This window comes from Andrena cerasifolii, chromosome 3 (assembly GCF_050908995.1).
Source record: "Andrena cerasifolii isolate SP2316 chromosome 3, iyAndCera1_principal, whole genome shotgun sequence".
In the NCBI taxonomy this organism is placed as follows: Eukaryota; Metazoa; Arthropoda; class Insecta; order Hymenoptera; family Andrenidae; genus Andrena; species Andrena cerasifolii.
Genome location: NC_135120.1, coordinates 8,887,695 through 8,915,283, shown reverse-complemented (window position 1 = coordinate 8,915,283; position 27,589 = coordinate 8,887,695). Strand labels below are relative to the sequence as shown.

The 27,589-nt window shown below is 45.9% G+C and overlaps 2 protein-coding genes across 3 annotated transcripts in view; one reads left to right on the top strand and one right to left on the bottom strand.

Annotated features, from left to right (window-relative positions):
- LOC143367357 (synaptotagmin-6) overlaps positions 1 to 27,589 on the bottom strand; it is a 36,075-nt gene extending 8,486 nt beyond the window's left edge. Inside the window, exon 1 of the mRNA XM_076809087.1 lies at positions 26,892 to 27,589. Within this exon, the coding sequence (XP_076665202.1) occupies positions 26,892 to 27,231 (340 nt within the window). The 5' untranslated portion in view covers positions 27,232 to 27,589. The remainder of the gene's footprint in view (positions 1 to 26,891) is intronic.
- Positions 2,333 to 23,073, top strand: LOC143367356 (adenylate kinase 7). 2 transcript variants are annotated; one of them, XM_076809085.1, is made up of 12 exons: positions 2,336 to 2,637; positions 5,053 to 5,262; positions 5,915 to 6,062; positions 7,422 to 7,836; positions 8,749 to 8,839; positions 9,500 to 9,850; positions 11,177 to 11,373; positions 12,582 to 12,893; positions 13,554 to 13,705; positions 14,460 to 14,590; positions 15,513 to 15,671; positions 22,310 to 23,073. In XM_076809085.1, the coding sequence occupies exons 1-12, from the start codon at positions 2,476 to 2,478 to the stop codon at positions 22,646 to 22,648; spliced, it is 2,667 nt and encodes an 888-aa protein (XP_076665200.1). In that variant the 5' UTR covers positions 2,336 to 2,475; the 3' UTR covers positions 22,649 to 23,073. The 2 variants fall into 2 exon arrangements, with proteins under 2 accessions (XP_076665201.1, XP_076665200.1); XM_076809086.1 differs by lacking the exon at positions 14,460 to 14,590 and having other exon boundaries at positions 2,333 to 2,637; positions 22,310 to 22,479.

The following is a 27,589-nucleotide window of genomic DNA, read 5'->3' as shown; positions in this document are numbered from 1 at the left end:
CCGGGATTAGAAGTTCGATCTTTCAGTTATAGAATGTCTGCGCTAACTGGTCGAGGTATGTAGGCCATCGACGGATTCTTCTTCCCTGGGATAAATATTTGAATGTGGGCGGTGGCTATAGCTTGAGCAGCGTGTCAAGTAGGATGTTAAGGGGTCAGTCCACTGTGACGGTTTGAAAAATTAAGCTATTTTTAAAGATTTTTTTTCTCCGTAGATACACACATATAATGCAATAAATCTTTTTGGTATTTATTAAGCTACTCTTATATTATACAAAAAAAATTAAAAGAATTGTTTTAATTTGTTTTAAAACTTAAAACTATTAGACCAATCAGTCTGAAATTTTTACACGTTACTCAGAACATCAGTGGCTATGGCCGGAATCGCGGAAACCTTTTTGGATTAACCATTTCATACTTTTTACAAGGCAAAATGATTGAAAATTTTTATTTTTATTGTATTTATACGGATAACTCCTTTTATATACAAAAGTTTACAAAGTGTTGTCAGAAAATAATTGAATGGGACGCTATTCAGACGCTATGCTGGTGGCCATGACTCGTCGCGCTTGCAATTTGAAAGAAGTAAGTGGGAATCGAAAAAAGTTCATTCCGCAAGCATAGGTATTAGCTAACTTACATACCCTAGTGACCGGATCATTGTGACCAAAGGAGGAAGAATAGAATTTGGCTTTAAACAGAGGAAAGCTCCTAACGTTGGAGCATTCCGTTTACTAAAAAATAAATCCTAAAAAATGACAATGTTTCAGGACTTCACAGTGGACGGACCGCGCAACTTGGAGCTGCACCGGGTGAATTCTATTTCTGGAGAGTACAGGAAGAAGTGAACGGATCGATCGAACTGTTGAATTGAGATGTGAATCTAGACTTTCCCCAGACTTCGATGCCTCTCTCTAAATCTAATATTCCTAGGTAGCCACCACCTATGCCTCAGATTTTTCATGGGCTCAGAGGTGCACGTTCACCTCCGCTTCCGTTTTATCGCGCCGAGTCAATCAATTATCGTTAAACCACATAGTGGAAGGTAGCAGAAAGATGAAACATCAAGTTCTTCTCGGGGGTCTCATCATTTTTATCGCCGATGCAAACACCGTGCGCAAAGTAGCAACCAATAATCGCGTGACGGGGCCGATAGCAGGTAAAGGTTCGGGCGTAAATTCGATTTACGACTTTTAGTTCTTCGTCGTAACTCGTGCCGACGAGACGCTGCCTTCGGCGTACATACTTAAGTGATTGATGAGACACGCGAATTACGCTTTTACTACCATTACTGAGCCCTTAATATTCGTTTGCGACCCACCGACACGGTCCACCTTGTATTTTTTAGTGCCTCGTAACACCATCGCAAGTGTTTTAAGACCGGCTCGTTGTCACAAACCACTGGCAGGTACTTTGGAACCGTCGTGGGCTGGCACACAGGCACGAGCTACGTCAGGCAGAAGTGAAACATCCTACCAAAGGGATAAAAAGGGAAACTGTTTCACTTTCTTCGTAATTTCAGGTGGCAGCTATTTCGGGGTTGTATGCATAATAGAAGAGTGAAGTTCGCGCGGAGCTGCAGTAGCTGAATCGGTAAGTGCTTCTATACTCGGGTGTTAACAGGAGTGTAAACCCGTCCGAACACCGAACTTCCAAGTTTATAATGCCTACCATCCATCCTCGATTATACAAGTTCTTCATTATCCTAAGCACCAAGATAGGACGCTCCGAAACGAATCCACGAAGCGAGTTTAATTTAACGTGTGGTATAACTCCAGCCTCCGTCCGCGGATTCCCAATTTTCTCGCCGGCAATCCGTTCAATTATCGATTCCCCACGCTTTTTCATTTATCTCGTGGGTCGCCGGGCCAGCCTTGACCCTCGCTTGCCGTTGCTCGGGCGGCGAGGTCGCAGGTTCGTGCGTTTCGTTGATAGGACTCTTTACGGCGCTGGTACGCGAGCCTCGAAGTTTACGGACGGTCACGTGAACGGGGAGCCCTGGCCCGAGCCACTCTCATCTGATAAGCGGCCGGCGCCGTGAAATCAGTCAATTAATCGATAAATTTTAGTTCCAAGTGCGGGTGGAGCCGAGCTGCTGCGAGCCGCTCGCGATTGAATTTCATGGCCGTGCTGCTACGTGACGCAATGATCGCGGCGTGACGAAATATCCACGGCCCTGACCTTACCTCTCGCAGCACGTGGTGTAATCTCGCAGATGGTAGCTTCACGTTTCACCTGCACTCCGAGTGATGACTCGCGTCACCATTATTGCTTATTTCGTTTCCGCTCGCTCTCTGAAGTCAAGCTAGATAATTAAATCCACGTGTTCCTAATTTATACGCCACCGGTATATTGGACGCGATAACGCGAACCACGCGAAGTGACGCGTGCAATTGAACTGTCTCAACTTCAGACACCATTGAAGGCCCACGCGCGATTCTCGGTGTCCTAGGTTCTGGTGAAAACGACACCGGCGATGCCACATGTCTTGATGAGCTACGCGAACTCGCTGAACGATACAAATGTGTCCTCGGTGAAGGAGGACCCTTCGCCGAGCCCAGCTGACGAGACCACCTTCAAGCCCTGGCGCGTGTTTATCAATCACATCGACAGTTATCACGGGAAAGCGCTGGTCGACGTGAGTCTTACAATTAGATCAATGCCGGAAGGTGATGATCTATTTTCCACCCCTCTCGCAGTCGCGTTCCGTTATAATGTTCCAATGCAGCGGCGAGCTATGAATAAATTACGGCACGGTGTCTAGGTTACTGTGCGCGTTGGTGGCGGTATTAGCGGGGATAAAAAGGAACGAGTGCGTGTATCCGCAAATATCGATTTCGAATTAGTTCCGGCACATCCCCTTTAACGTCCCACAGGTAGGATCTTTTTTTAAACAACCGCGCAACCGCGCGCTTTCTTAGGAGAGAGATGCACCGGGCAAGTTCTAGGTAAATTACGTGATCGATGGGCACGTCGTCGTTTTCGTCGACATATTGCTCGTTACGTCGGCAATTAAGGGTGTTGGCGCGCGTGCAGTTAGATGCGGCACAGAGGCAAGAAGCATTATGCACAGTGGCGTGCATAATTATTCGAAAGACGATGTATTCCGACTTCACTTCTACCGCGTAATCAGCCTCGGAATTACTAACGCGTTATCAGACGGAAATGATTTAAATGAGCTACAAAAGTGAGAAGGCTCTAAAATTACACGGTGCATTACACCTTCTTAATTGCGAATTCTTTCTGTGCTTAATTGAGATTACAGGCATAACGTGATTTTAATAGAGGAAGCGTAGTATGTTTGGAATACCAGTTTGTTTAAGACGAATAAAAAATTACGGCAGAGGATGGGAACTAAGGCTGCTCGAGTGCTCGGAAAAAGCGAGCCGAGCCAGGCTCGGTTTTTCGAGCCGAGTCGAGTACCCGTAAAAACCGAGTGGCTCGAAGAACCGAGCGGCGAGATAAAACCGAGTAGCTCGAATTTTTTTCGAGCGGCTCGAATATGCATGGAGCAGATCGAAATTTTCGAGCAGACCGATTGTGTCGAGGAGCTTGCAGCTTCAAGGTTGAATATTTCGAGCAATACGAATGTTTTGAATGTTTTAGGTTACGTTTATTTACGGGAATGTAAATAATGGTTCTCAATAAGTAGTGTGAATAATTAAAATGTGAACTGTAAATGGAAATATTCTATAACTTTTGAAAATAAGTACTAAGTTCAAATCTTTCTTTTTTTTCATTTTTTTTGTGTATTTATGAACTTATTCATACATACCTATCTCTTTATGTTATTTTTCCTTTCTTCTTCCTTTTTTCTTCGTAATCTAAAATATTCGAACCATTCATATTGCCCGAAACCTTCAAGCTTCAAGCTTCAAGCTACTCGACACAGTCGGTCTGCTCGAAAATTTCGATCTGCTCCAAGTATATTTGAGCCGCTCGAAAAAAAATTCGAGCTACTCGGTTTTATCGAGCCGCTCGCTTTTTTCGAGTACTCTAACAGCTCTACTGGCCCAAACCGACGCGGCGGTAGCTGTTGCGCGTGAAACAAAAGCATCGCCAAGTTTTGGACTATTCCAAATTACCTTTACCTTCGGTATTCCGAATTAGCAACATGGTATTGAAACCTAAACTTCCATGTCACACTTTTTATTCTTGAAATCATCGCAAAACTGACACGGAACCGTAGAAGGAGCATGCAAATGAGTAGATTAAGTGTTTAACTCTAAAGTTTTTATGTATTTTAACCATGATCGCAACGATTGAATACTTGCTGAAAAAGTTTTGCAGATTGACATTTTCTTATTCCGCAGATTAAGTCGAAAATGTGAAAATGGCGGTTCATCCACAAATGTCATTAGTTAACAGTTCATTAGCCCCTGTTATATCCGGTGTTACAAATTAGATAGCGTCAGTAGTTTATTAGATTCTTCGGTATTCCGAATTACCAACAGTATTCCAAATATACTGCACTTCCTCTACAGTTTCCCATAATAGATTGTAGGTACTCGTTTCTAATTACATTGCGCAACAGCACACAAAATCGCAGCAACAGTCAATAGACCATTATTCTCCAGCGCGCAGCAGCATTCCCTTCACTTAATTCATTACCTGCGTCATTATATCATCCCTCTGTAACGCAATCTGCTAAGAAATTCTACAAGGAAACATTGTTACTGCCCCCGCGATCCAATTCTCCCTTCCGCGTTGAAAACACGGCAATTACAATTAAAACCGTCACCGCAGCGACGCGGCTTTAATTAGGTGGTTTAACAGTGGCTCGTGAAGTATCTTTGCAAGGTCAAATTTAATAACGGTACAAATTCAATTGAGCCGCCACCTCGAGATTACATAACTCGGGGCGCTCCGAGCGGGATTCGCGTTTCATGCCTCTTTATTCAAAAGGGAAAGATCACGATCGGCGCTCGGCTCCAGCGTTCCAATCAAGTTCTTCAATATCGAATCTCCGCGCTTCCTTGAAATTGAGATATCGACGTTTATCGGATAACTCCTTCCCGTTTCAATGCACGAAGGATTGCAATGAAAATTTCAGCTGCTGTCGGAGCGGGTGTTCGTTAATCCGCGAAGTGTCACCGACAAGGGAGAGGCGGAGGAGGAGGAGGAAGAGGAGGAGGATGAAAGGGTTGAAGAAGAGGAATTCAAAGACAGGAAGGTGGATGAAACGGTTGGCGAAACAGGAGCCCCTCGGAGAGACGAGGCTCCGAAAAAATACGAGGTGATTGGTACGACTTCAGACCCCGAGGTAAATAATACTTGCAGTTCCCTTTTAGTCTGATTAACGCCTGGCTGCTTCCTACTAATCCACCGACTTCCGCTACCCCTCAGCCTCGCCGTGTTCCTCGGGCAAATTTATTTTCCTACGTGCCGCGGGGTGAATGGCAGGCAATTTAAGTCTGCTTATTTCTCAAAAGGGTAACCGAAGGAGAACGAAACGACGTTGAGTGACGAATTTCGTAACATTCTGCTCTCTATTCTTGTCCGTATGAATTCAATGCCACCCTCGAGGCGCTCTGCGGTGGCTTCCTACAAACACGCTCCTTTCCTCCTCGCTCTTTATCGTCGTCCAGCCCATTGTAGCCCTTAAGAGACGCCCGACGACCCTGGATACATCGATTCGCCTTTATCGCGCCTAATTTCATCGGAATGAAAGTGATTTCTTCTATGGATTTCTTTTCTCTTTTAAAGCCGGGGTGTATACAGCGATATCAACTTTAAATAGGACTTACATTATTATTATTATGCTTTATATTTTTTCTATTAATTTCTGATTTTGTTTCGTGGCGACGCTTGTTTTTTTACTCCGTCTTTTCACCTTCTTCTGCCACAGAATGGGTCTTACCCGTTCACGAGAAAATAATTAAAAAGAAATAAGTAAATTTCATTTTCTCCTTTAGTATCCTCAGCCGGAGGATGTGGCTATGATTATAAGGGAAGCGAGGAATCGCGAGGCGCTCTCGAAGGAACTGATGGACTGCGGATTCGTTATTTACGATATCACGGGGGACAAGGGACAGGTGGAGGAAGCTCGTTGGGCATTGAAAGGTCAGTTGACACATACAAATTTCGAATCGTCTAAGAAATTTGCCAAATGCGTGTACGATTTATCTGCAAGTCTGTTTGCTTTAAACCAACGAAACGAGAGCCAGGCTTCTCTGACTACAGATGAATCTTGGATCGTCCCGGTTCACTGTCGAGATTAAGGAACAACAAGGGATTAAAATGTAAACGCAAGTGCTCGGGACGATCCGCTGCAGGCGTACGGATTTTCTGTTGCGTCGCTAATTAACGAGTATCGAACGTGCAGCGTTCCCCATTTCAATCGCGCGGAAACGATGTCGCGCAGTTGCCTGCTCGTAACGAGCAATTACTCCTCTGGAAATTTTGAGTTCGCGTGTAATTTGAAACTGCGGACCGGCGTCCTTGCTAATTATACAGAGTTTCGACAGGAGCGTGGTTCCGCCGGCGGAAAACTTTGCCCCTTGTGGTAAATGAACGATCCCCGGCGGGGAAACCGCGAGCGTGTACTTGAAAATATGAAAGAGCATCGCGGAGGGGAACTGCGGAGACTCTAATATCCCGTAAAAACAAAGGGGAATTAGCACGGTATCTCCGAGTCTTTAGATGCGCGATAGTGTGTGCTGGAAAGGCGGATGCAATTGCGCCTTTAGCGAGCTTTATCCTTGAACTGAACGCTCTCACGGAGATAGCACCCCTTTTCCGCTGAATTTCTGCACGTATCCTCTGCAACGTAACGCGGGGGCGTATTTTCACACTTGGCTTGGGGGAAAAAATTGCGAGCACACTGTACCGAACACTTTGCAAAAGAGTCCATAAGCCACGTTCTTTGCCGCTTAAGAGGAAACGGTGGGTGGTCTCTTGCTACAACTGGTCTCCAACTTAAACGAGCTCTGCTTCCAAGTCCCTCTTTTTTTATCGCAATCAAATCCGCGGCACGGTTCAATTTCTGAAACGTTAATGCTCTCGCCGGGCTCTCTGAAAAGTGTAGTTTGCACTTTGCAGATGCATCCTTCTGTTTGTCGGGAAAGTATCGCTGCGAAAGGTACGCCTAGTTAATTAACTTCTTATACAACCACTTTCCTGGATCTTCTACGAAAGCAGCTTCCTGACCCGTCTCAGGTGCGCGATTCATTCTATTTATAAAACCCAAGCCCCCGTAGCGCTTGAGCAATTTTTCTAAGAATACGGGGCAACTTCGCGGAGCTGCCGCATAAATTGCCGCAAGTTCGAAGTCAGGTAAATAGCACGTATGTTTGCGCGAACTTTTCTCATTGTTTTTGCGTCTGGAGCCCTCAGACTGCGCCCACGCGGTACAGTGCACCGACCAAAGTCGTCAGATCATCGCGGTAGGTATCTTACGCCCTCTTCAACAATATTTTGCAGCAATCATGCGGGAGTTGGAAGAGGCGGAGCAGAAAGCCCCGAAGGCTTTCGAACGCAACGACGAGGTGCGATACTTTGTTTTGATATCCACGTTGATGACCTGGGCGCACACCAAGCCGCTGAGTAAAGAGGAACCAGATTTGCCCTTCACTGAGGAGGATTACAGGAAGCGGAAGCCGCATCCGAACTATAAGGAGCACATTCAGTGCGAGAAGGAGGTGGTGGTGGTGAAGAAGAAGTTGAACTTGAAGAACAAATTGAAGACGCTCGTGATTAGCAGTGCTGCCACTTATGGGGACGCGCAAGGGCCTCTGCACTATCTGTTCAAAATGGCCTGGCATAACGCACCGTTCCTGCCCATCCTCGGGAAAGGCCAGAACAAAATACCCCTGCTGCACGTACGCGACCTGAGCACGTGAGCGTGGGACCATTCGATTGCCTGCATTAATATCAGTGACGTACCCAGAAGGGGCCCAAGGAGGCCTGGTACTAGGGATTGCAAACCGGTAAATCGGTAAATCGGTTTGAAGCTTTTTTCACTGATAACGTAGTAGATATCGACGGAATTATGCGCGACGTATTTTTACCGGTAATTCGATAAATTACGTATTTCTCGATATTTACCGGTAGATCGCGAGAAATACGTAATTTATCGAATTACCGGTAAAAATATGGCGAATTACCGGTAAAAAATATGGCGAATTACCGGTAAAAATACGTCGCGCATAATTCCGTCGATATCTACTACGTTATCAGTGAAAAAAGCTTCAAACCGATTTACCGATTTACCGGTTTGCAATCCCTACCTGATACTACCCAAAGAAGGGCTTTGTAAATAGAGAAGAAAACTGGATTTTATTCCTTAAATAATTTTTTATAATCACCTGAATTTGATCAAATTTGCATTCAAAAATATCTTTATCCCTTCAACTCGGCTCACCTCGAGCTTAAATCCTGAGTGCCTCACTGATTAGTGTAGTTTAAACGTTAAATTTTCTTCGCCAAGACTGGCTGTTCACGATATCCCTGGCCTGCAAATCTCCCGAGATTGATTCCGAGGCCTTCGTAACTCTTCGAGTAGCCATTATTCTGTCGCAGCAGATTCACTCCGCGTTTCGCGGACCGCCGCGTTAATAGCTGGTCCTCTAATTCCGCTCCAGCGTCGACCGGGAGCCAGCTGTAACGCTTATACCGATTTAGCATCACTCCCGGAAGCTAAACCGCGTAATGAACATGTTCGCGCGGCTCGTTCATCATTGAATAATGGGACACGCGCGGTCCAGTGGCCGTGTAAAAGCGTTTAACGAGCGTTCGTATCGATACGCAGGCTGGTGCTCGACGTGCTGCAGAATTGGCCTTCGCCGAGGTACCTAGTAGCTGCGGAGCAAGAGCTGATCACTCAGAGCACCATTGTCAAGGTAATACGGGGGACGATGAAAAGATGCCGCGTCGCAGCGATCCATTTATGATCATTCCTCTGACGGCTTGCGGTCGTTTCGACGTTTGTCGTTCACCGATAAGCTCCTCGTAAACTCCTTTTGTTTCTCGAGTCCCTCGTGACTTCCCTCTTTCATTACTGTAATACCGTGCACGGTCGGTTTTCGCTCCAGCACCCCGCGTTCGACACGCTCGAAGTCCCTAGATTCGTTTCCCGCAGCACGCTCGTAAATATCGTCCCTCCCTTATACGTTGAAATCTGGTTGGTTAAATTTGAGGCAGTGGTGGGGATTTTCGCATCCACTGTCCAATTTACGAGACGCTGTCCATCTTCATTCCTATCCTCTCTACGATACCCTTGCCGTCCACTGACACGCACTGAGCCTCCAAGCTCACTCCTACCTTCTCGATTCTATAGTCGTACGAACAGTGACGCTGACAGCATACAGATTCAAGTCTGCACGCCTGTCACAAGCTCTGTGTTCGATAATTCATATCCTTTATTAATTCGTAAACGCTGATATATTATTAACGTTCCTTCGTCGTTCTCTACAGTTTGTGGAGACTCTTTCAGCTTGTGCTCAACAAGTGTTTTCCAGTTATTACGTATGCATCTCCTTGCCCTCTTTCTCTTTCACAAGAAAATCAGTCGAGCGCTAAGCAATGGCAAGACGAAGAACATGGAGCAGGAGGAAGCTTTTTTATTGCCGGAAATCACGCAACAGACGTACGATCTGATGACAACGAACTTGAACATCGACCCAGAGTACATAGTCGATAGGATTGCATGGCACCTCGACATGCCGTTCGGCGATAGCATCGGTGTCATCGTGAAGGAGTACAAAGCCGCCAGGAATCTGCATCCGGTGAGAGTGATCGTTCTTGGACCTCCAGCTTCCGGCAAGACCAGAGTCGCCAGTTACCTCGCCAAGCATTACGACATACACTACGTTCACGCGAAGTCATTGATCGCAGACACGGTCCAGGCACTGGTCAGTATTTTACCGCATAAAACCTTTCTGACCGGTGCTTTTAAAAAACAAGCGTGTTATAGCCTGTTGCGCTAATACGCCCACCGAGAAGTAGATTCTAAAGTAAAACCCTGATTAACCGGCTTAATGGGTAGCGAGCTGGGTAGCATAAAATACTGTTCACCAGTGGATTTAGGATTTACTAAATCTCCGAGATATTTGCGCAGTGGAAACTTTTGTTTACTGCTTTTCCATTTAAAAGCATTTGTTATAAACAGACAGAGTGGTTTTCTACGAAAGCTTTTATCAATTTTTATAAACCTTCGTGGTGACACGGGGTTTATCGCGCCCCGGGCCATTTTTTTTTCCTTTGCCAATATTTCTGCAAATTTTAAGAACTTAAGGGGGGTTTGCGCTTTGTTGGGCCGAAAAATAGGTAATTCTTTGTGAATTTTTTCTACAAAAACGGTTCGATAAATTAATTTGAGGTTTGGCAGGCTGTTCTATTGTATCTTCAACTAGTGTTCTGAATTTTTGTGTGACAGTGAAAAAAACAACATGACAGATACAAAAAGAGCGTTGAAAAATAATCGGGTGGTCCTCGCGTTGACGAAAAGCACTGTAAGGTTTATCCGAAACACAAAAAAGAAAAGAGATTCTTAATCCATATGGATGTGGCTATCGATGGTAGTAGATTTATTAATAAATATAAAAAAATGTTAAAATCGCAGCGTTTTGAAGAAGACGAAGTGTCCTGTGTGTTTTGCCGCAGAATCGGGAAAACTTCTTTAAATAAAAAAGGAACGGTAACAAATACGGCAATAAATCTACTACCATCGATAGCCACATTCATATAGATTAAGAATCTCTTTTCCTTTTTGTGTTTCGGACAAACCTTACAGAACTTTTCGTCAACGCCAGGACCACCCGATTATTTTTCAACGCTCTTTTCGTATCTGCCATGTTTTTCTTTCACTGTCACACAAAAATTCAGAACAGCAGTTCAAGACATAATAAAACAGCTTGCCAAACCTCGAAGTAATTTGTCGAACCGTTTTTGTAAAAAAATTCACAAAGAATTACCTATTTTTCGGCCCAACAAGTCGCAAACCCCCTTAATATTAGAATTTAAAAATTTGTCGAATTTTAACAAAAACAATCACTTTTTTCCACAACTATATTTTCAACGACAAATTTCATTTAAAAGTTTACATTTCTAGAAAAAGACTAGTGGAGCAAAAGTTAAAAGATTCAAAAAATGGTGACTGAAAAATGTCGCTGGGGTGCAGCGAACCCCATGTGACGACGAAAGTATGACCACGAAGGGTTAATAGTCATTTCTAACAGTCGATCGAGATCGAGAACGCCACCGCTGAGCGAGAGAAACCCGAAGAAACAGGGGCAGGTGACGCCGAGGACGACGAAGAGGGCCTGGACGAAGAGGAGGAAGCAACGAACGTAGAAGTCCTGCAGGAATTACTGGACGAAATTGAGCAAGACATGCAGAGGAGCAAGGGTCGCCTGGACGACGCTGTTCTGAACAAGTTAGTCGAACGTTTTCCCAGCGATCCCTCAACGTTGAACTTGAAAAGTAGTAATGGTCAAGCATACGGCAGGCGCGTGTTAGGTATCGATCGGTTGCTCGGTACAGCCAGCCAGCGAGTAAGGTAGTAAATGAATTGGACATTAAGCCAGCATTCGACAGCCTGCGGTCATTTAGCTAACCGCCCCGTTCGCCCTTTGTCGCGACGTCCGGTGGCTCGCGCGCAATTTGATTTACCGAGCGTGCCGCGATGGAATCGCGCGACGGACGAACCGACGAGGTTTGCTTTAAAAGCTGCGCTAGCTGTTGCTTGTCCAGGTCTCCCCACGCGTAAGAAATTTCATTTCGAGGGCGTTCTGCGTCCGACGCTCGCGGAACCACCCTATCGATCCGCCTTGCTCGAACGGCCTGTTCGAACGAACCGCTAAAATTCTGGGCGACCAGCGATAAGTTTCTAAATGGATGGGCAATGATATCCGCGACCTCCACCGCGAGTTCGTTGGAAGAAGACGAGGACAGGGTCGAGAGGATTCAGGGAAACAGATTTTATTGATATCACGAAGCCTGACGATTTAATTCATGGATGGTCGCGCACCGATCAATCATATTCAAGACGAATGAAATACACAGTAAGGAGAATGCATTGCGAGCAGGCGGCGCTCGTTGAAACCGTCGCGATAGAATCAGAAACGCGGCAACGGGAACGGAAGGCAGTCAAGGCTTTGTTGGGTTTTCAGTTCAGTAAGATTCCTTTCTTCCTCCTATTTTTTGTTTCCCCCCAGTGAGTTTGACTGGCGTGAAACCGAGACGCGATGCGCAGAGTCGCGGAAGTCGATTGTGAGAGGGTTAGATCTGCCTCGTTCAAGCAGACGGGGGAAATAAAATGTAGGCGCTTCGGTAGCGGGAAAAGGCGCGTGAATATTCTCCCGAGTGATCCGAACGAACTTATCGCTGGACCGTGAAATAAGATTGCATTCGGCGAGTAAAGAGCGAGTCGATTGGACAGGTTTTTCGCGAGGTGGAGAGCGTAGGTGTGTCCGTGCCACTGGATACCGGAACCACCGTAACGAGCACAATAATTCCGATCGATTCCTTCTACGAGCCTCGCGTTCGTTGGATCGCACCTCGGAGAATGGACTTTTCCGTGCTATTATCGAGAACGTCTGAATAAGATCCATCAACCTCTCACCGCTTACGATCCCGTCGAAGATTGTTCCTGAGGAAGTTACGGTCCAAGGAGTGTCAGAATCAAGGGTACGTTATGGACGGATATCCGAAGACGTTGGGACAAGTGAGAGAACTGTTCGAAGGGGGAAATTTGAACGAAGAGGAGGAGGAGGTGGTTGACGAAGACGCTGCCGATGCGAAAGACGTTGGTTACTCGATCATGCCCGAGTTGGTCGTGTCACTGGAGGCTGGCGATGAATTTCTCAAGGAACGAATTATCCAACGACCGGAGAGGGAGATCCAGGGCACTCATTACACCGAGGAACATATGATGCGACGCTTGAAGGAGTTCAGGTAATGGAACGAAGCTTGCCGGCCTGTTGTTCTTTCCCTGGCCAGTTAAGCGGAAGTTCTCCGCGCGAGCGATGAAGGAAACAGGGGTTAATAAAATGGTAATTAAATTCGAGGTTAGTCGGGGCTACTGGTGCCTCGAAAGAAAAAGAAAACGCTGAAAAAGCAGCGCAACACGTTTCCTGTACGAAAATACAGGCGTAATTGGGCGGTTCGTGGGATTTAATGACGCGATTGCATAAAATCGTGGCTGACGTAACGCGCAGAATTTATAGTTGACATGTTTACCTGCCGCGGTAAAAAAAACTTCATTTCCATCGGCAGACAGCTTGGATTCTTTTTACGAAGCAGAGCTATTAACAAGCCAGTTTGTATTCCTCTGTAATAAATGCGAGCGCGACACGTAATCGGGGATGAAAAATTGCTGATTTTCGAGTAGATTTCGGGACGCAACACGAGCCAGGGAGCGCGGAACGCGATACGATGGAAATACTTTTGAATGGGGAATAATTTACAGTGGGAGAACGTTATTAATTCGGAAGCACGTCACGGGACATTTCAATAGAGCTTGTCCCGCTGGCATGTTGCGTTACGTATCATAATCAAACGCGTATCGAATCGCGGTTTCGCGTTACTCGAGTCTGCCGGACGAATCAATTTCAGGAGAAGGAACACCGACGACAACACACCCCTGCAATTCTTCGATGAAATTGAAATTCATCCGCTGATCATCGACGTAGAGAACGACATCTGTCCCGACATGTTCGCTACGGTTTATCAGTGTCTCGAGAGGCTCGGCCTGCCAAGGAACTACGGTGAGCAGCAACGTACACTGCGAAATTTATCATTTATCATTTAGGCGGGAGGGGGCAATCCCTTTTCGTCGCGAAAGAAAGTGTATCGAAGCGACGATTTTCTGTAACACGGTCCGCTCATATTCTCAAACTCAAAAGTGTCTGACAGATCGAAGGGAAAAAGCTTGCGGGCAAAATGTGGTAGAAAATTCTACAAGGGACAATTCTAGACTAAGTTGCACAAAGGTTTTCAAAATCGCGGTACTGCAGAGGCCAATTTTTTAAGATGTAAACTTCCAGCACAGAAAAGGATGCAGCTGTCTTTTTGAGTAGCGACGACTCGAGAATGAATTGAACTCAAAGAAGCATTATATAGGTAGACAATTAAGTAGCTTATTCATTTTGCATAAAAAAAAAGAAGCCAGCAGCAATCCATCGCAGAGTATGCGCAGGTATTACCGCAGTTTTTTATTAGCAGAGGAAAAATGATTGCATTAATAAATGTCAAATGGTCGTACCCGCGGCGCAACGCGCGTTATGTGCATTTCTTCTTCATGTTCTTCTAACTCGGATAATGAATCTTGGGCATCCAATGTTTATGCAACAGTTTTTTTCTTGTCCCCTGCTGTAGAAAACATTCAATCCTTTGAAGTGAGGCCAGGAGTTTCAGTCCAAGAGGCTTACAATCTCTTTCTTTTCATGCGTGGATACTTGAAACTCGTCTCTGTCCGCTTATCCGCTTCACGAATCTGTACAGTGTTTTTCATCTGGTCAGGATTAACCGACGAAGATGCGCGGAAGCTTGCAGAGGCGGAAACGCGTGCAGCGGAAACCGCCGCGAAGCTGCAACAGGAGAACGAACGTTTAGAGCGGAAGAGGCAACGGGAGGAAAAGATGGCTGAATGGGTTAGAGTCTCTTGTTTGAAATTCACAGCGCTGCAAGTTGGTTACTTGCAGGATATCGCACCTCAAAATCATAGAGGCATTAGTTCGGAACACCTTCGGTTTCCCACGTCATTGAAGGACAACAGCCAGGGTTAAGTAGAAATGTAGTATTTTTAAAGAAGAAATTGTCGCGGAGAGAAAGGAAATTTTTAAAAGTGTTTTCACAACGGATCGCGTTTAAAAGAAACCGCACTTCGATTGAAACAACTTCGCCAGGCTACCTCGTCCGTCTTTGCACCGGTTTGCTCGATCTATTTATGAAACACACATCCCAGTATTATGGTAAAAGCCGCGAGGTAGAATAATCGCAGCAGCGCGGAAACGTAAAACGAATTCAATAATACCGCATGAAAATGACAAACCAAGCAACCGGGTATAATGAGAGTATCGTATTTATATCGAACAGTTAAGCTGCCCCTCTTTCCACTGGATAAGTGAATAATGGATTATCGAGTTATAAACTTGCAGGATGCGCGATCTGATTGTCAACAGTTGATTAATGATGATTTCACCCCTGAAAATTCTCGTCCCCCACGTGGTACTTTTTGTCAATACGCCGCGAAGTTTTATTAATAAAAATTGGAATTCCATTGGAAGTGCTTAAATAGCAACTTTCCGTATCAGTTATTGGGAAATGCCAAGTATCGGTTTCCTATTACGTTAGACGAATATCGGAAATCGAAGGGGCGTCTAATAGCGAAAGCAATTGAAACCGCACATAAAGTATCAGCTGGAATTCTTTCGCGCTGGCTATCGTTCTCTCGCGAAACTAATCAGCAGAGATGCGTCCCGCAACGCGACGCGCAGAGTTTCTCGAGTTAGATTAACGTGTGAGTGGCTGCGCAAAAAGGAACGATATTACGATAAGATTTCGTGTTCGCAGACGAGCCTGATGGAGAAACTGAAGGAGGAGGAGGAGGAAAGGCTGTGCTTACTGGGCCAGCCTTTGCGACACTACCTCGTCAAGTATATCTTCCCAACGTTAACGCAAGGCCTCATCGAAGTCGCGAATCTACGACCAGACGACCCGATCGACTTTCTCGTAAGTCCATCGAAAGCTATACCCCCATTGTTCGATCCTAAGAACGCGTTTGGCGCGGTAATTATCTGAGAATCTTACGCTCCTCTTACTTTCCCCTTGGTAATCGCTCCGTTCCTCCTTCGATAGTCCTGAGAACGAGAAACGTTTGAAAAGTTGCGCTATGAAAGTGCCTTTTGAGTTAGAAAATCTCCAAGGGGCTCAGTCTTCTTCAGACTTTTCACCGACATCGAATTTCCACCACTACAACCATCCATCTGCTTCCCTACCCATATTTAAGACAGTGCGTATCTCCTTAACGACCCTTATGGATAAGTCCAATTAAGAGATCCACGCTGAAAAGCACAAATCCTTCTCTTCTTCTTTCTTTCTCTGCTCTGTATATTGAATCTTCACTATTTTGGTATTTTAATTGGAAATCGTCGGAAACGTTTTAGGAAAGTGCATTGTCTGATTTTTCTAATTCGCGTGGAAGCGACACTCACTGTCAGCTCTCCAGAGGTACAGTTTGGCGATAAAAACGTTTCACACTTGAAAGCTGGGCGCATCGAACGACGTCGTTGCACAAATGCAACTGGCCCCAAACTTGATAAACCGTACAACTTTTCTGGGATGAATTTTTCGGCGTGCTCCGTGGAACGGTAACGAGTGTCAGAACTCTGTATTGGCAAGCCCTGTTTCGTCCGATTTCTCGCGGAAAGTGCGGGACAGTCGGTAGCTCCTTCGCGTAGAGTGAAGCTAATCAGCGGGGGATAGGATTAAAGCCGATATTTTTTAGGCAGCCTATCGACCCACGCTGTAAACAGAGATAGCGTGGCACGTACGGGGAGGGATATTGAATTTCGACTGGCGGAGGGGTTGATGATGTAGCCGAGCTGTTCCCTCAAAAACAAGAGGGAGTTTTGGTTTTCGGTACCTGGCGTCGATCGATCGATGTACTTCTTGACAGAACTCGATAACGCCAGGGAAATTGCCTGACGATTAATCGGATCAATCAAATCATTCGCACCCTCGTCCCACGGTCACGATTTATGACATTGTTACCCGTGATAGCGACACTTTTATTCAGCAGGATGAACGCCTATTGGTGGTAATCTCCTTGCTATCGACGCGAATAGATCTCGTTCCCCCTGATTAAAACGATCAATCGCAGCGGGCGGGGACATCGAACCGCGATGGGAATCGGAGCATGACGAGTGCTCAGATTAGCTGTCAGTCGACTCCGTTAAATCCCTTTGTCCGCGTATTGATTCTCTTGCCGTTCCAAGAACTTTTTAAAGGCCCTCGACGAGTCCAGAAGATGCTTCTCCGCAAGCTACTTTCCAACCGGTGTTTGCATTGAAGCGGGTATCGATCACCGGTTTTATGTAAGACAAACTACTATCGGCGGGGGACGCGAGCCATCGAGGAAAAAGATGGATGAAATATCGATGAGGTAAATTCCTTTTACCTTCGACATCTCCCGGCGGGTTGCGTGCAATTACCGTTCCATGCTTCCGCTCGCGGCTTGGCCGTCCACGTAACGTCCTTCGTTTAGGAGCTGACCTATTCGATGATACAAATCCGCGGTGGCTCCTCGTTTCCCAAGGCTTTTGCACTATTTGCTCGTTTCATATTTGACAAGTATCAACCATCGGATGGTCATTGTGGATTTGCTCTTTGCCGATTCGGTTTCGAACTTTCCGACGGACCATCCCTCGGCTGACTACTTATTTCCATGAAACTTTCAAACCTCGAATGTAAAGGTTCGCTTGTTCTTTAAACGTGATTTCGTAGGTGTTTGTAGCTCGACCACTTTTCATGCGTCCTCTTTTCAACGAAATGGCATTCATGCCTCCCTTCAGTCGACCTTCGACAACAGTATTCCCTACTGAAAGGGCGAGCAATTCCACGCAACAAATCCACAACAGCATTCACTCCTCCGGAACGTTATGCAGCGCGTATACCTACGTCTCGCGTTTTACGAGTGTGATCATCGAAGGCCGCTCTCGATTCGCCGTCTATTCATCCGCGTCCGACGTTTACTCGCCTTGAACTTCTATCAACCCTTCGAAGGTCGCGGTGAGACAACAGACGCGCCTCAATTTCGCGAGCAATTTCCACGAGCGTATTTCAGGAAATAATTACGCGAATAAATACTCTCTCTCTCTCTCATCGATGATGCTTCCAGCCGCGGCTCCAATTACATAATACAATATCGTAAAATCGTTGCAGGAGTTGCTCTCGTCGATGTAACAGGCGCGGTTCAACGTACTAGCTGGAACACGGAATTTTACGATATCATCGGCCGTGGGTGTTCATAACGGTGAAAGTTTCGCGTTAGTTTCGCCCTCGTGAATGTAACAGCGACGAGTGCTTTCGCGTTAACGACCCTGCCGCCTCTATCGCGAATGTTCGCCGGGTAGGCGAGGTTATAGCGAATAATCAGCGCAGTATACGAGCGATATTACGTCGGGCATTTGTTATAATTTCCACGGAACGCTGCCTTTCGCTGCGGAGCATCAAAAATATTCGACCCCGCCGCCTGGTTCGCGTAATTTTTTAGCGGGGGAATAAATGGAAGCCGTGGAACGTAAACACCCGAAGCTCTTTTGCCGGGATTCCTTACCCGGCAGTTAAAGCGCGGCAACCACAATTTGCCGGGATTTTTATCCGCCTGCTGGTAAACGTCCACCTAGGTAAAGAATATTGATGGTGGATTTAAAAGGCAGGGCTTACGCGGTATTCGAATGCGTCCTAAGCTTTGCAATTTCGAAAAGTTTCACTTAACGCAGCGGCTTTTAAAAGCAAATCGATCTCTTCCTGTATTCTACGAAAGGATAACGCTGAGAAAATCCCAGCGTTGAGAAAATGTATTTTCATTGAAAGCACAGAAGGGGACCTGGACGTATTGACAAACAGATGCTACGAATTATTTGAATAAAGTTTCTCGCGAATAATTCTTATTAAAGTCGATACCTCCGAGCCATTCCAGTTGCACGGAACTCCAGATCCCCGTCTTTTATTTCATCCCCCTTAGTTCTACCAGCGTTATCTGTATCCTAAACGTGTTACAGTTGAATCGAGGCTTATCGTTAAGACCTCGATATTTTAACGACAACTCTCAGCATCGAGTTCGCGGAATACAAAGAAAAGTTGCTCGCAAATCTCCGGATCCTGCACAAATGATTCGATAAACAACGCGGCGCGTGTGAAGCTCGTCCCTTAGTCGCGTGCCGAATTACTGTAGCACGAATACACGTAACAGGAATTTCAGGCGCATTATCGTGAAACAATATTGGCAGGATGCATTCCATGGCAGCAGCGAGGGTAGCTGCGATGTCGTAGCAGGTAACGCGGATCGCCGAGCTTTGATAACAAACTTTTGCCGTTTGTAGTTACGCTAAAGGCTCGTTTGTAAACGAAGATGGAAATTAATGACGAGGCAGAGGTCGTGCAGTTGGAGGTACGAATTCGTGGAACTAAACGTAGCAGCGCGACGAGCATTGGAAACGCCAGATGTAAATCTCACGCGAGGGCCCGTTGCAGCTGCGCGGGAATTGTATCATCGCATTGCTGGGCAGTTAGGGGCGACAGTGTTTTCTGTTTCGCGCGTCAACATTACGCGAACGCTCGCAGTTATTTTACCGTAGAGTTTCGAGCCGAGTGGACTACACTGCATGTCGGTATTATGTTAACCTAATTAGCGTTCTCTGCTGCGCTGGTAGAACTGCTGCTCCACTGGGAGTAGTTTAAGTGTTAATAATAAGACCAAACTATTTTGTCTGCGAAAGTAACAAAGCGCTTTGGATGGCGGATGTTATAATTAGCTTTTATCGTTAATTGCTATCGATCGAGGAAGAGACTAGTGCAAGCAGAGGCGAGCTTTTATGAGCGGCGATTGGAATTATAGGAGTCGAAGGAGCGTCCAAGGAACACCTCTTTACGCCACGGCAATTTGTCTCGCAGAGACAAGGAACTTGCTACGGCATCGAGTTGCTTGGACACGGATCACCTTTCGAAAGTAACAAGCGTCCACGGAACACAGGGCAGCTTCTGAAATCCTCTCGCAGCTTTGACGCTCCCTCTGTGACACACTGATGTTACCCTCGGCTACTTTGAGCTGTCATATATTCAACCCCTTCTACATAACGCAGTTTGTGAAATACGGAGTGCCCTGAAATAGAGCACAATCTTCTTAGTGAACGGTACAAAGTAGGAGGGAATGTAAGTAGAGCTTTCCTTCGTCGCTCTTCATTAGGGATTGCTGCTAAATAGGAGATTCCTTTTTCATTTGTTCAAACAGATTTCCAAGTACTTTCTAAATGCGATCTCTTCGTGGCTCCTCAAAGACCCGGCGTCAAAACACGTCGATGTAAACCGTAATCGAAACCGTTGGCATGCTGATCTACAGGGTGTCCGCGGGAAGACCGAACAGCTGGATATCTCCTAACGTATTGGAGATAAAAAAATAAAAAAAGGGGGTAATTTATTAGCGCAGACGAATTTTTTTTTAGATTATGTTGGGTTTTTTAAATGGAACTATTTTTTTTTTAAGAGGTGAGTTGACAGTGCGTTCCAAGACAAATTCAATAAGTATTAATGTATACACTTGATTTCCACTGGTTCTTGAGAACTTGCATCCCTCCCAAAAGAACCGGCCATCCAAGCGTAGAAGCAAGTGCAAAATAAAAGACTATTGAAGTTGAAAATTGAGTCTGAATGAGGAAATCGAGTAAATGTTATGACGTTTTGAAACATTAACGTTAGTAAGTAGCATTTCTGACGGAAAAGAATTGTCCAGCCTTTGAGCCTGCCATTCCTAATCCAGAAATTTGGCAGGTAGGTATCTGTTTCAACAGGCAAGGCCGTCCCCGGTCCTTGCTATTTCCGCGGGTTTTCTTCCAGTGAAAATCAGTAAATTTGCAAGCGCAATATCTCAAAAACCAGTGGAAATCAAGTGCACACATTAATGCCTATTGAATTTGTCTTGGAACGCACTATCATCTCACCTCTTAAAGAAAATAGTTCCATTTAAAAAACCGAACTTGACTATCGTAACTTTTAAAATAATAATCTAAAAAAAAATTCGTCTGCGCTAATAAATTGGCCCCCTCGAACCATGCAACGCCATATTTTTTTATTTTTTTACCTCCAATACATTACGAGATATCCAGCTGTTCAGCCTTCCCGCGGACACCCTGTAGATTACATACCTAATCCAATGTGCACCTAAGACTGTTTGAATATGTCTAACGGCAGCGTGACACTTTGCTGCGCACTAGAACGCGTCCGCTCAAATCGGGGTGCATTGAAATCCGAATTCAGCCACTTGACACCAGCGCAGGACCCAAATCATTCCCTTGAAGTGAGCCTACAGTTTCACTGTCTATAATACGAAGGAACTGTCAAATAGAACGGAGTGAAACGTATACGGGAACTCAGCGACAGTTTCCAGACTTTCAGCGACCGTTTCAACTTCAGCGAATTCATTCTCGCCGGAGCAGACTCGAACTCTTGTGGTCTTATGTGAGGAGTTGCGAAACTGTTATAGCTATCTCGATTCCCGACTATCGGGAGCGCTTTTTTCCTTCTAATTCGGTCGATTCCAGTTCAGTCACGTCGGGAGACGGAAATGCGTCGACGACCGTCGAAAGTCGTGCATTGCGAGGCGAAAACAATGTAAACGCGGTCGCGATTAGGGGGGAAAAAGTGGGTCAGAAACTTGGGAACCGTGACGCGACCCATTTTTAAATGGACCAGTACATGCGTGGAGGTGAATTGGATGCAGACACCAGTGCATAGCGCTTATAAGAATATCGAGGGGTATTCCGTTATGAGTTCTGTCGATCGGCTATTCCGATCTCGTACGGCTGCGTCCGCGTCGAATGTTTTGCACGTAGCTATATCGTTTTCGTCGCCTTGTCAATAACACCGCGGCCGTTCTACTCGGAATAGAATAGGCTGGCCGAGAATAAAATGATACGTAAATTGTACCCCATTCGTCGGGCACAGCGTGGGAGCACGACGTAATTCGTGTCCCAATCAAACGCAGACGGCAAAAGCTCTGGCAAAAATAACGCGAAGCAGTGACACAGCTCGCTCCCGCACGAATCCTCTTTGAGACAATTCCTTTTCAAACTTCGTTGATTGCACTCGCTATTGATAAGGCTGCCTCGCTGGCTCCTCGAGTATACTTGCACCATACTCGAATTTTATGTGAAACGTACCCTTTTCCAGCACTTCAGGTCATGTCCAGAGACTTTTATTTACAGCCGCTTCATCTTCTCGAAATACAGGGTTCGTGGGGGACGTTGTACAGCGTAGGGCAGCAGTTCTTTTGCTAGATGATGTATCACCTTCTTACGTGACCGTCGGTTCACGGAGAGTCCACGAAACCCGAATTTTCGCGTGACCAACGGAATGTATCTTAATCTAACCCACCCATATCCACGTTCCTTATACGTTTTATTAATCGAGGTCAAACTTGCGCCAGCCGCAAATCAGGAATACAGACACACTTCTCCCTCGTTTACTTTGATTTCAAGCTCGCGAAGATACTTGTAGTAGCGAAACCAGCGCACGGACACTGTTTCATTTAGCGGTTGAAAGCTCTCATATTCTCTCTCAGCCTCTATTCATCCCCGGTCCCGTTCTTTCAGGCCGAGTACTTGTTCAAGGAAAATCCGGAGGGTAAGATGTTCGAGCCCGATTACTCGCAAACGATGCACTCGGTCCTGGACGCGATTGAGAAGTTCCAAGACGATATTCTCCCGCCGGAGGAGCTGGACGATAAAATAATGGAGGTCTTGAAGCGGGAGAGCAAGCAGTCCGATGTGGATGGGACAACGTCGTTGAGCGCCGGGATGGACGTTTGCAGGAGCAAAAGGATCGAGGCTTGTGTCACTCCGTCCTTTGCCTACGATGACGCGGAAGCGTACGAGGACAGGGGCGAGACGGAGTCCGACAGATCGGACTACGGCAAAGGTGACGTTTGTTAAGCTTCACCCGCAACAGGCCACGAATCCCGGAGGACTTTGAAGTTTCAGTAATCATCCTGCGCGTCCCGTAACAGCAACAGTATTTGCCTATCGAAGTCCTAGGAAGTTTTGTAGTCTGATGATCCACCCGTTGCATAGCTACTGATTGGTCGGGGTGAAAATTTTCAATGGTAACTCGTTCAATCACCATTTTTGCTTGGAGTCGACTGGAGACTGATGATGTTCTTGATTGAATAATGTAGATGCTTTGCTTGACGGGTTTCTGGTTTGAATAAAGTGATCTGTATGAAGTTATTACGAGGCTGTTGATTCTATTTGCGTGGGAGTTTAGTAGTCTGGATATAGATTCTAAAAGGAATATCCTTTTACGGAGCTAGTTGAGCAGTGAAGGCATCTCGTTCAGAAAATTATTTAAATGGCGGAACAGATAGGGTAATTGTGAGAGAGATGCCGCACTGGGAGAGGCGCCGCACCTTCGGTATTTCAGGGTTATCGGTAATAAAATACAACACTGTCGATTTTATTTGCTTTAGGTTGTTCGTTTAGGTTAGATAAATAACCGAGAACTGAGTGCTTCCATTATTACTTTTAAAAATTCTGCTATTTTTCGAGGTAAGCCTACCGCACTTTGCCTCAATAGAGGCAAACGTCGAGTTTATTTTTGCTATCGTAGTAGTTAAATATTCATATTTTTCGTAACATAATTTTTGTAATACGTTAAAGGAACTTTGTGGAATATTTCTCGGCCAGAATAGGTCATATTCGACATAGCACTTGGAAATACGAAAGTGCGGCGTCTCTTCCAGACATTTGGGATAGATGCCGCACTTTTATGCGCACTGTATCGGAAGTCGACTAAACGCTTTTAATGTTAAAAATACAAAAAAGTGTCTGAAAATAGATACCGTGATATCTCAAGGCAAATTATTTATTTTTTAATGACAAATCTGATAATCCAAATATATTTGTGGGCTTTTTACTCTTTTTCACATTTTATTTTTATATTATGTGTAATGAATGTGGAAGGCAGAAGAAAAGACAACTAAATTTAGAAAAGCAGAAATAATATCTGCACCTATTTATTTTTCCAACTTTATTGTATAAACGGTATAAATTAACTGTATAAATTAAAAAATGTTTCATTTTACTTTGCTTTTAATATTTTTTTTTTAAATAAAAAGTTAAAATTAACAAGTTCAAATGGAAAGTTAAACGTTTTTCGAAATGCGGCACAACTCCCGCACGTGCGGCGTCTCTTCTAAAAAAATGGATGTTTTTAGTTTCAATTTTTTAAGGGTAGCAAATATTAAAATTTTTGATTTTCTTTAATGCTAGTAGTAGGGCAAGATGTTCAACTAATAATATGTATCCTTTGAACAAATTTTCATTGCAAAATTTAGACACGGTGACAATTTTGCGTAAGATGCGGCAACTGTCCCACAATTACCCTAGTAGGCGTTGGCACAGACAGAATTAGTCGTGCAATCAGAACAAGCTGTATCCGCCTGTTTGATTAAAGATAAGACCAAGCGACGATGGAAAAAGTTGTATGATATATAACTGTTTATCTTCCCACGGCATTACTCTTTCCACGAATGCAATAAATCATCTCTGAAATAAAGCAGCACTCCTTTCTGTATTGTTTTCCAAATGCTACAGAGGAAGTGTGTAAGAGCGTGTCTAAGTGATATTGCTGAAAGAATCTGCTTCTCGCTTCTACAGCAGGCGTCTGCGTGGAACTGAATAGTCAGCAGCATTGTTAAATTATTGACTTTAATCTCGTTTTCAGTTCCAAGCAGGGTCAAAAGGGCGGTGTAGAATTCGCTGTTAAATATGCATCGCGGGAGGCACAGGAATATTTGAAAGTGTCCCGTCCATTTGGCAACAATATCAAGGAGAGCATAAATCGCATTCGTTAGTTACCGGGCACCTACGAAGCGTTTTCCATGCCCAGGTATCCTGGATGCGCGCCCTCAGTTCTCCAACAGAATGTTACAGTCCTTGACCGTTCCGTGCTCGCCCATCGGAAGCTGCGAAAGCTACTTAGTCCGAAAATAACTCTGTCGTAAATGTACGTCAATGGGCCAATTTAGTAGCATTGAATCGCTCGCTGTTAGGGAGCTGACCCAGCGGGAAGCCAGTTACGAATTTTTGCATGAATAAACGTAACAGCCCCGAGGTACTTACACAAAGATTATGTTATTTAAAATTCAGTACTTAAAAAAAGAGCGACAAAAGCAACAGAATTGCAAGGTACTTGATAGTCACGTTTCACCCCGATACAATTGCATTATTTATAAACATAGACTCTTAAATGCGTTGCAAAATAATATTACTTTCACGAATGCATATTGTTCTCACGCTGCGAATAAACAGCAATGACGCGCAATAAAATACTCGCGAGGTGAATGCACAGATGAATTATTAACGAACCGAGTGTACGAGGTTTTATTTCGAGTTGTCACGGGGGTAGGTAGAGGGGAACGTGTTTATGCGTTGAATTCGGAGGCGGTTCAAATTTTGTCTGGCGTTGCTAATAAGCATCCGCTACGCGTTAATATTTCCCCGCGACGGGGAGAGCACGCGCGCGCGCGCGCGCTTAAAATTTGCTGCTCCCAGAAGACTATGAGTTCCCTATCGAGCTGTAGACGCTCTTACGGGGCCAAGGACGATTGTACCACATTGTTCCGCGTCTTTAATATGACGCAGGTTTGCCTCTTTCGCCGGGAGCACTCGCATCGCGGTGTACCTTTTTCATGCTTTCTATGAAACACGGAAACCAACGGGGAAGTTGCGTTGAAAAAGCAGGGACGAGGGATCCGCGGATCGCCCGTGGGTGAGCTTCGCACTGATACCCTTCAAAGTTTGGCAATATCGTTTTTGATAAGCTTACAAACACCGCGCCGCGACGCAACAGAACGTGGTCGACGCGTATGCTGATTATTTATAACGCACAGCATACAAGGTTTCTTCTCTTTTTTACTTTCACCGCGCAATTATTTCTTTTAAAAACAGCATCGGATAATATTGATTCGACGTAAATATAAATAGGATTGGTGCGTGCCACATTCAGAATAAACACAACGCCTACGCGATTGCCGCTTTCGGATCGCCGCTTTGAAATGGACACGTTTAAATCGTGTCACGCGGAGAGCAGCTTTGGTCAGACGCGATGTATCGATATTGGCTGGCCAGCTGGACGTGAAAGTGGAGGAGGTTGTTCGTCAAAGCGAGGACCGCGAGCTTCGAAGGAGGGAAGAGCAGCATGGTTTAAGTGAAATGTCCCGTGCTTGGTCAGACAAAGGATCATCTTGTACACTACTGCCTTCAACTTGGTTAGCAGCCTTTATGTATGGACCATGTTTCTATTCCTGAAGTACAAGGACTTCTGATTACAAGGTCTAGTGCGAACAGTGCTATTATTATAACAAGACCTCGCTAAATGAACCTGCTAATCAAATGTGCAGCACAATAAACAAGAGTCCCTATAAATAGAGGGGAGCATCGGTAGGTTCTCCCAACTTTTCTCGCTTCGACTTCCTAAAATACCAATCTCGCGTTGCTTACTCTAAAGCAAAAGGGGAAATTCTTGCGAACGAGAAATTATGAAATAGTTGAGAGTTAGCGACTACAAGTTCTACGGAACCGAGTCTACGGAAAGTAAACATTTGCCGGACAGCCCCGCGAGTCCCGGGTTCAATTCATTTTAAATCAAGGGTATCGATTGGCGATCGCGGTTATAAATAAAGTCGCTCGTTCAGCTTGCAAGATTAATGCCCTCCCTGAAAGCATCGCAGCCGTCGGTCCCAAGGCCTCCGAAAACCGCGAGCCGCTAATCGAGCGTCTTAATTTCACCTCCGCGGCGGGTGTGGAACAATCAGCGTGGCGAGGTCCGCGAGGGAAATCCTGAATAATTCCACGAGCAAAGTCTCCAGCCGCTTGGTACGCCGCCAGCAACGTACACAGAGGGAAGCGCAGCAGCCAGTATATCTGTATCTTCGAACACCTGTTAGCAGTGGCTCGTGTGGGCGGCTCACCACATCGCCTTTAAATTCTCGCCGCGATTAAGCCCGAAACCCGCTTCCTTTCAAAACACCAGGCGAACGCAACGAGACGCGATCACGTGACAATGGAGCACATTCCGCCTGTACGCGCGATCTTCCGTGGTGTCCTGGCGCACGTAATTAGGTTACACTGTACCGCGACGGGTGCACGTTGAAGCGAGGGAAGAGAAAAAACTTACCGGCGTGACCTTGCACGGAGTAGTTGGCCTCTTCGCTGGGTAGCACGGTTTCCTCGAGGATGCTCTCAGAGGCGGTCCTGACGACACCCATGTCTGGTGGAATCCTCGTCGGTTGGACGTGCTGGGTCAGGCCGCCGGTGGTGTACACGTTGGCGGTGGGTAGTACGATCTGAGGTTGTTCCACGATGATTACCTCGGCTTGATCGTGCCGCGTTGTCTGCTGTCGCTGGAATGCTCGGCGCCGTTTCGCCAACTTATTGCGTCTGCGTTCGCGCCTGCGTCCGCCGTCGCTCCCTTGAGCCCTCTGTCCTGCTCTTCCCTCCTTGACCCTCGCGTACATCCTACCCCCCTGCTTCTTCCTACCCCGTCTCCTGTCCCTTGGCCAGCAGCAACACGTCACCGGCACGGGGAAGCAAGGCAATCCCTAGGCCAGGGTGAACACAGTGGCTAGGACCGGCGCGGCGGGGCGGGAGTGGCGATGGCGACGACGGTGGTGGTGGTGGTGGGCTAGCTGCCTCAGCGTGTCCGATCGCCACGATAGGGGGGTTGCTTCAGCCGCTACTCTCGCGTTTTGCCGGTGCCGTGTAGCGGCGCAGGGCGGGGTGCGGCAAAGTATAACGCACAGGGGCAATGTCGACCAACTGGGTCTCGGTGAAGGTCTCGGCTGGTTACCCGTGCCCGATAATGCGTCCTTCTTG

Coding starts and splice junctions, on each gene's coding strand:
- LOC143367356 (XM_076809085.1), top strand. CDS start 2,476: ATGCCACATGTCTTGATGAGCTACGCGAACTCGCTGAACGATACAAAT. Junction 9,851..11,176: donor CAGACACGGTCCAGGCACTG/GTCAGTATTTTA, acceptor CATTTCTAACAG/TCGATCGAGATCGAGAACGC. Junction 13,706..14,459: donor CGGCCTGCCAAGGAACTACG/GTGAGCAGCAAC, acceptor TCATCTGGTCAG/GATTAACCGACGAAGATGCG.